General features: G+C 42.7%; 1 protein-coding gene across 1 annotated transcript; it reads right to left on the bottom strand.

Moving 5' to 3' along the window:
* Window positions 1-799: 799 nt before the first annotated feature.
* Window positions 800-2193, bottom strand: LOC132826459 (homeobox protein vent1-like). The gene is made up of 3 exons (XM_060842394.1): window positions 1845-2193; window positions 1486-1754; window positions 800-1293 (listed from the first exon to the last, which is right to left on the bottom strand). The coding sequence occupies exons 1-3, from the start codon at window positions 2107-2109 to the stop codon at window positions 982-984; spliced, it is 846 nt and encodes a 281-aa protein (XP_060698377.1). The 5' UTR covers window positions 2110-2193; the 3' UTR covers window positions 800-981.
* Window positions 2194-8135: the final 5942 nt, after the last annotated feature.

Below are 8135 nucleotides of genomic sequence, written 5' to 3'. Positions count from 1 at the left end.
ATGGAGGAACCTTTAGCTTTTAACATATGACATATCATCCCTTTCTACACTTTTGTTAACTTTCTCAGCATGCACAAGAAAAAGGTCCAAGAGCTTTCTTTAAGTAAGTAAACTGCATAAATTTGCTTATCCTGGTTTTATCTTCTTAACTGTCCCAATTGTTCACGAGCAGCCCAACATCCCACCAAAAATCTTTCTGGGGATTGACCCTGAACTTCCAAGCATTGAGAAAAGATCTGGCTTTCTCAGGATTACATTGTTCAACTCATTAATTTAATCCTAAACTGGAGTTCTTTAGCACTTAAAATTTAAACAAACAAACATTGAACGTAGGTTCACTGTGTATTTATGTAGCTGCAGGAACTGGCAATGCATAATTTTGAACCATTCGCTATGTTGAATCAGTGTGGAAATGACAAATTACTTCATATACTGCCACGAATACCCTATAAACATCAATAATTTGACTACAATTATGTTTGAAGTATGTTGATTATCTACTGCATACCATGTCAGTTAGTCATGAGCACCGGACAGATTGAAGCAGTGATATATCATTTATCTGGAATGAAGCGATCAGTCTGAGTTCAGGCTGCCGGCCGTTTAAGGCACTTTTGACAATACCAGTGTACCTTCAATATTGTGTCCTATTGGGAGTTTCTGTCAATCTTGCAATTTACTATGTAGAACCTGCTGTCCAAGCTTTACGTTATGGCATGAAGTTGGATAGGAGAATTAAAAACTATGTTGGAACTAGCAACACCCTAAATAAGCACAATACACTTCAGAAAAATGATCGTTTTGTTCGAATCGTCAATTTTATTATCAAAATAGATAGAAAAATTACAAAATTAAATAGGGTATTAAATAAGGGCAGTTTTTAGTTTTATACTGTATGTCTTCCTTGTTAGCGATATTGCACAACATGACTTCCCAAAGTCCCAAGTCCTGGCTACTGGAATTGTAAAGGTCTGGTTTTCATCAGGAACAGATATACAGCCCCCCTGGCGAAGGATTCAATAGCAGCGGGTAAAGAAAGGCCTGATACTGAGAAAGGCTTTGCTCCAAGCTCGGGCAGTGGCCAGCAACCGGCTGCTGGTAGGCGGCCTGGGGGAAGGGGTGGGAGCCGCTAGCGGCCTGAAGGTAGTATCCCGGAAAGGAGCTGGGAGGCAGGAGCGGTTCTCTCATCCGCGCTGGGCTGGTCAGTAGAGGGGGGCCGGAGAAGGAAACAGAGTACAGATCCTGGAGCTGGCGCTTGAGTTTCATCCTGCGGTTTTGAAACCAAGTCTTCACCTGGGAGTGAGGAAAATACACCGAGTTAAAACAAAACAGTTCCTGTCAAAAAGTGTACAAGTCCTTGCAACATGACAAAGTGCAATCCTCAGGCTGTACAGGTCAGAGTTAAGAGGAATACTGACACATGGGGTGCTTTGGGAGTTAGAGTGAGTAGGTATAGGCTTACAGAGGGAAGTTCTGCTGACTTGCCTGAGTCTCGGATAAGTGTAGTAAAGTTGCCAGCCTGGACCTCTCCGCCGCCCCCAGGTAGGTGTGCCGCTTAAACTTCTTCTCCAGCTTGTGGATCTGCTGGGCGGTGAAAGCGGTGCGCACACGCCGAGGCCCATCGCTGTCAGCCTCCGGGTTTCTGTCTGCCTGTTCCCCCTCCTCCTCATCCTCCTCCTCCTCCTCCTCTCGGACTGTACAATCTGATCGGCCAGACTCACTCTCCGAGGCCCAGCAATCCTCACGACCGGACACTGCACAACAACAAATCAAATATCAATGCTGTCAGTCAGCGTCCGCACGCACCTTGCTGGACGTTCTCAGTAAAGTGGCGTTTTACTTACACTCCGCGCCCGCTGAGTCTTTCAGAGCCGGTTCCTGCCCACACTCTCCCATCCAGGGGAGTGCTCCTCTCCGTTCCGATGGAGGGTCCCGAGGTTGTGTTCGCCTCTGTTGGGAGATGTCTATCCTAGGCTGTGTTGAGTTTAGGGGATAGAAGCTGGGAGACAGAGGAAGACCCGAGCTGTGTTCTTCAGCTATATCTTTAGTGTAGCCCTCGCGGCTACTCCGAGCAAGCCAGTCAATCGAAAAGTTTCCCTTGACCATCATCTCCCTGTGTTTTGTCACTCCAGTGCTTCTCTGATCCGTCTGAGTCGCTTGCGAGCAGCTTTGAATTTATGTGGCCTTTCGCAGCGGAGATTTCCATGTGTGAAGAGACTTCAAAGCAAAGATAACGGACAGACAATGCCAAACAATTGGCTCTAATTTAGGAAATCATTAATGTGCTGGAGTATCCGGCAAATCTGTGAATGCTGGCTCCATCATGTCTGCAGCCCTTCTCCCTGGCCTTCCTAAATGGGACATAAAATTACACATCTGAAGGATGCGTGCTGTTTCGTAAATAGGCATGATTAGTAATGAAAGGAATATATATTTATACACACTAAACACGTATCGCTTTCTTTTAGAGTCGCTCTCAGCAATTTGCAAAGTGTATCCGCTGTCTAACATGGGTGTATAATCAGCCAGTAAAACGAAACTGGTTTAATTTGTGCCCTGTGTTCAAAACGTCTCTGACAATGAGATAGACAGCAATACAGTCACATCGAAAGAAAATTTAATCCCAGAGAAATTCACATCTGTTCATTTTGACGAGCCAGTATTTTGAGTGAATCAATCTAAAAACACCAATGTATTAAGACATTACTAACCGTTGACTCTCCAGCGAACTTCAACTCCTCCTCAATATAGTTTTTTTCCCCCAGTGAAAGCGGTAAAATAATTCGAATAACATATCCTCTTGAGTTAATAGTTAAGCTTCATATGAAATGTCAGCAATCTTGGCCATTTCTGATCCATTAATTCTGATGCAGAGCTGCTCTATTTCTTGCCTTTTATTATCTTGCTTCCTACTATTTTGTTACTTTGACACATGTTATAATCTCAGTGAGTATGGAACATTTCATCTCAAATGTGCCTTACATGTTTAGGAAAGTGGTACTTAATGAAAATAACACAACTCACAGTTGGATGTTGAACTTAAGCTTCAACAAGTAGCCTTATACTTGAAAGTTAAAGGTTGGAGGTCCCAGGCCCTTGTCAATTTTTTTTCAGTTACTTCACTGATTTAACTTCACTAACCAGTATTTCTTCAGAAATATCTGAAGTTCCAGTAAATTGCTGACTTATTGGTGATTTCTCTTTGATGCCAACATGTTGAACTTGAATTGTCGAATAGGAACTTTCATACTGACATTTCTTTGACCAATTATCCTCTTCCTGTATTTCTCAACATTTCTCTCCATGGTTGTTCATATATTTAGGAAACTGCATTTTGTTAGTAACAATAAGATGGGCAGTATAGTTTGCTGTCATTTCTTGCCAGCAATATCTTATGGAGATTTGATAAAATCCAATGTAACTTTTGTTGTAGCACATTGTGAGGTCGCAGACCAGATATATTTGAAAGGAACAGGCTAACTGGAGAAGAGCAAAGCTGAAAATGTAAATTTCTGGCAATACCTGAACATATGATTATTAATACCGCCTTAGGTTCAAACGAAAGATTCTAGGAACATACATCATTACTGATACTTTTGACACCTCCTTCTGACAGATCTTACACCATGAAAATGTAGTCTATCTGATGACAAATGAATTCCCAGGAGAGAACTAGTTAAACTGGTATTCTGCCTCTTTCCACAGCCTCTACAAACTGTTTGAATTCCACCTCCTCCCCTACTACAATCCTTTCCAGGTGCTGTCACAAAATGGTACCATCCACAGGGAATTCTCTGCAGTCCTGTCTTTGGTACCCATCTGGTGGATGAGGTGGCTATTAAAGTGGGAGAAGCCATTTCCAACCTGTTTATTATTTTACATTATGAAGAAAGAAGGTTATTACTCCACTCTCTAGGGCATTAGTACTTTGTCAATCCAGATGAAAGTTCATCTACTTGAATCATTACGTATTTCTGCAACTACAGAGGTTGCCTGTATTTCTAGCTATTATTAGTTTGCTTTACAAACTACTTAATTTCTAGGGTGTAGGTTTGCTCGCTGAGCTGCAGGTTTGATATCCAGACGTTCCATTACCTGGCTAGGTAACATCATCAGTGGCGACCTCCAAATGAAGCGAAGCTGTTGTCTCCTGCTTTCTATTTATATCTTTCTCCTGGATGGAGTTCCTAGGGTTTCTGGTGATGTCATTTCCTGTTCGTTTTCTGAGGGGTTGATAGATGGCATCTTGATCTATGCGTTGTGGTGAGTGCTAGGCCTCTAGGAATTTTCTGGCATGTCTTTGCTTATCCTGTCCCAGGATAGATGTGTTGTCCCAGTCGAAATGGTATTTTTTTTCCATCCGTGTGTAGGGGTACGAGGGAGAGAGGGTCATGTTTTTTTGTGGCTAGCTGGTGTTCGTGTATCCTGGTGGCTAACTTTCTTCCTGTTTGTCCTACGTAGTGTTTGTGGCAGTCCTTGCATGGAATTTTACTTAATTCTCCCTCAGATTCAGTATTGGAGCCTCTATAAGAGAAGTTACAAATACTGAAAATATATGACAGAGCTTAGCATAGAATATTCACTGAGATTTCTGGTATAGACTTACCTTAGATCTTAAAACAGGTTTATCTTTTAGCTGTAGAGGCACTAGCTTTTGAATTTGCACATGGAGAAAGTGAGGGACTGCAGATAGTGGTCAACCAGAGTCAAAAGGTGTGGCGCTGGAAAAAGCGCAAAAGGTCAGGCAGCATCTGACGAGCAGGACAGTCGACATTTCGGGCATAAGCCCTTCATTAGGAATGTATACAGCACTTTCAGAATATATCAAATGTAAGTGTTCTCTTTCCAATTCTCATTGGCATCACCTCCTGGTATTACCTCTGGTGGTTATATTTATAGAGTCATTGAGATGTACATCATGGAAATGGACCCTTCAGTCCAACTCATCCATGCCGTCCAGATACCCTAAATAAATCTACTCCCATTTGCCAGCTTTTGGCCCATATCCCTCTAAACACGTCCTATTCATGTACCCATTCAGATCCCTTTTAAATATTGTAATTGTACCAGCCTCCACCGTTTCCTCTGGCAGCTCATTTCATACACGTACCACTCTTTGCATGAAAAAGTTGTTCCTTAGGTCCCTTCTAAATCTTTCAGTTCTCACCATAAGCCTATGCTCTCTAGTTCCGGACTCCCCCAACCCAGGGAAAAGACCTTGTTCATTTACCCTATCATTGCCCCTCATAATTTTATAAACCTTTATAAGGTCACCTCTCAGCCTCCGACGTTCCAGGAAAAACAGCTCCAGCATATTCAGCTTCTCCCTTTGGTTCAAACCCTCCAATCCTGGCAACATCCTTGTAAATCCTCTAATGAACCCTTTCAAGTTTCATAACGTCCTCCTGATAGCAGGGAGATGAGAATTGCACACAGTATTCCAATAGTGGCTTAATGAAGGTCGTGTACAGCCTCAGCTTGACCTCCTAACTCCTATACTCAATGCTCTGACCAATAAAAGGCAAACATACCAAATGCCTTCTTCACAATCCTATCCAACTGTAACTCCACTTTAAAGGAATTATGAACTTGCATTCCAAGGTCTCTTTGTTCAGTAACAGTCCTCAGGACTTTACCATTAAGTGTATTAAGTCCTACCCTGATTTTCCTTTCCAAAGTGCAGCACCTCTCATTTACCTAAATTAAACTCAATCTGTCATTCCTTGGCCCATCTGATCAAGATTCCATTGTATTCAGCAAGGTAACCTTTCTTGCTGTCCACTACACCTCCAATTTTGGTGTCATCTGCAAACTTACTAACTATTCCTCTTATGTTCACATCCAAATTGTTTGTATATGTTACAAAGATGTGGGGGTACATGTATCTTTACGAGAGTTAAAAGCTGGTAGAGCTACCTGACAGCACCAAGTGTTCTCAGTAAGATACAGTGTAACAGGTGCTCACGTGGAGGAACAAAGTTCAGGAAATGAGAAGGGCAGCAGAATTAGCAGATGAATACGTGTTGTTGCATAAGACAAGCTTCTGGCCAGAATTTCGTCCTGTGAGGGATAGAAGTTAGGAGAACGGGGGATCCTACACTACAAAACCAAGAGTAGACAGCACTGGTAAGATTTTACCACAGGTTAAGGAAGCCCAAGAGGGTGGACAGAAAGTGAAAGGCCTCAGGTGTTTCCACTGTAATGGAGTGGGACACAGAAAATTACAGTGCTGGGGGTTTCAGAAGGGCACTGGGAAAAGGTGTTTTCACTGCCCGAAGGTGAGATGCGTAGTCACAATGGTGGTTGTTAAAGAAAGACGCTGAGAGAAAAGATGTGGTAAAAGAAGCTAAGCCAATGGTATTAGTCAAGGTAGTAAAGGAGATCCCAAGAAGAACCGCGGAGCTTCAGGAGAGTGCACAGCCTGGGCAGGGGCTGGGTATGGAGTTAGGACCTGATCTCTACAAAGAATTTGACTCTGTGGGTAAAGTTTACTCAGAAAGCACAGGGGAGGAGGCCGAGAAGTTATAATTTTGCGAAATAAAGGGTCTAACCAGTCGCTGATAATAAACGATGAGTGAATATGCACTCTTTCTGATCTTTACCAAGCATGTGATAATTTGTGGGACAGGTGGACAGAAATTTATCATTCCCCTATGAAAGATCAGGTTGGAGTGCCAACTCAAGACTGGGCAATTTACAGTGGGAGCCAGTGGGAGATTGACAGAGTGCCAGTTCTAGGAATTCAGTTTGTTCTTGGGAATAATTTAGCAGGATCCAAGGTGGGAGTGACACCCCTTGTTGTGGAGAAGCCAAAGGAAGACCAAGAAACTGGGGAGTTAAAACAGAAATATCCTGGTATTTTCCCAGACTGTGTGGTAACCAGATCCCACTATTGTAAATCACAGCACAAAGCAAAATGTAAAGAGAAAGCTGAAGGAGTTGAGGTTCAGTTAGCAGATACCCTGTTTGATGTAATGGTGCAGGAAAAACGTGAACAGGCAGAGGTCAGACAGAAGTGTGTACTCCTGAATGACTAAGACACTTGCAACAGCAAGACAAGACGATAAAAGATATATAAGTGGACGCATACTCTAAAAATGAGGCAGAGAATATTCCGGAGGGTTGTTATCTGAAAGATAGAATCCTCAGACGGAAATGGAGACCATACTCAGGTTGGTGCAGAGGAGAAATGCATCAAAGTGTATCAGGTGGTATTGCTGGTAGCATACAGACAGGAAGTCATTGAATCATAGAGATGTACAGCACGGAAACTGACCCTTCAATCCAACTCATCCAAGGCGACCAGATATCCAAACCAAATGGAGACCCACCTGCCAGCGCCCGGTACATATGCCTCCAAACCTTTCCTATTCATATATCCATCCACATGCCTTTTAAATATTGCAATCATACTAGCCTTCACCATTTCCTCTGGCAGCTCATTCCATACACATACCACCCTCTTCTTTCCCCTCTCACCCTAAACCTATACCCTCTAGCTCTAGACACCCTCACCCCAGAGAAGAGACTTTGTCTATTTACCCGATCCATGCCCCTCATGATTTTGTAGACCTCTATAAGGTCACCCCTCAGCCTCCGCGCTCCAGGCAAAACAGTTCTGAAAGTAACCAACTGGCAGTTCAATCCCATCCTCCTCTTCCTGCTGGAGCACAGCTCCAACTCCTATGTTACTAGCATAGACGTTGACTTTAAAGGGTTTTCAAAAGTTTTGTTCAGCTAAAACTGGTTTAGTGATTAATATCAATTTAAAATGGCATGGTTCTGTCCACCGAAACTTTGTGTTCTTCTTCAGCAAATCAGTTAATGGAGCCACTACACTGCTGAAGTTTGGAACAAACTTCCGTTAGAATCCACTGAGTCCTAAGAATCGAAGTACCTCTTTCTTTGAGGTTCATGGAAATTCTTTGCTAGCCTTTGTCTTTGTGTTCCATGGGGTCAATATTCCATGACCAATGTTATGTCCCAAGAACGTCACCTCTGCTTTCACAAATTCCATTTTATTTAAGTTTATCACCAGTTTTGCTTCTCGTAGTTGTTCAAAAAGCTCTGCCAACTGTATCATGTGATCTTTCCAGGACTTACTAAAGATCACTACATTGTCCAAATAGATTGCA

Source organism: Hemiscyllium ocellatum, chromosome 22 (genome assembly GCF_020745735.1).
Source record: "Hemiscyllium ocellatum isolate sHemOce1 chromosome 22, sHemOce1.pat.X.cur, whole genome shotgun sequence".
Lineage (NCBI taxonomy): Eukaryota > Metazoa > Chordata > Chondrichthyes > Orectolobiformes > Hemiscylliidae > Hemiscyllium > Hemiscyllium ocellatum.
Note: the sequence above shows the minus strand (reverse complement) of the source record. Positions and strands in the feature narration are given on the sequence as shown.

What these genes read in the sequence shown, in the direction of transcription:
- LOC132826459 (XM_060842394.1), bottom strand. Translation starts at nt 2,109, where the DNA reads ATGATGGTCAAGGGAAACTTTTCGATTGACTGGCTTGCTCGGAGTAGC. An exon ending in AGACTCAGCGGGCGCGGAGT is followed by an intron (nt 1,755 to 1,844) that starts GTAAGTAAAACG and finishes GTTGTTGTGCAG; the next exon opens with TGTCCGGTCGTGAGGATTGC. An exon ending in TACACTTATCCGAGACTCAG is followed by an intron (nt 1,294 to 1,485) that starts GCAAGTCAGCAG and finishes CCTCACTCCCAG; the next exon opens with GTGAAGACTTGGTTTCAAAA.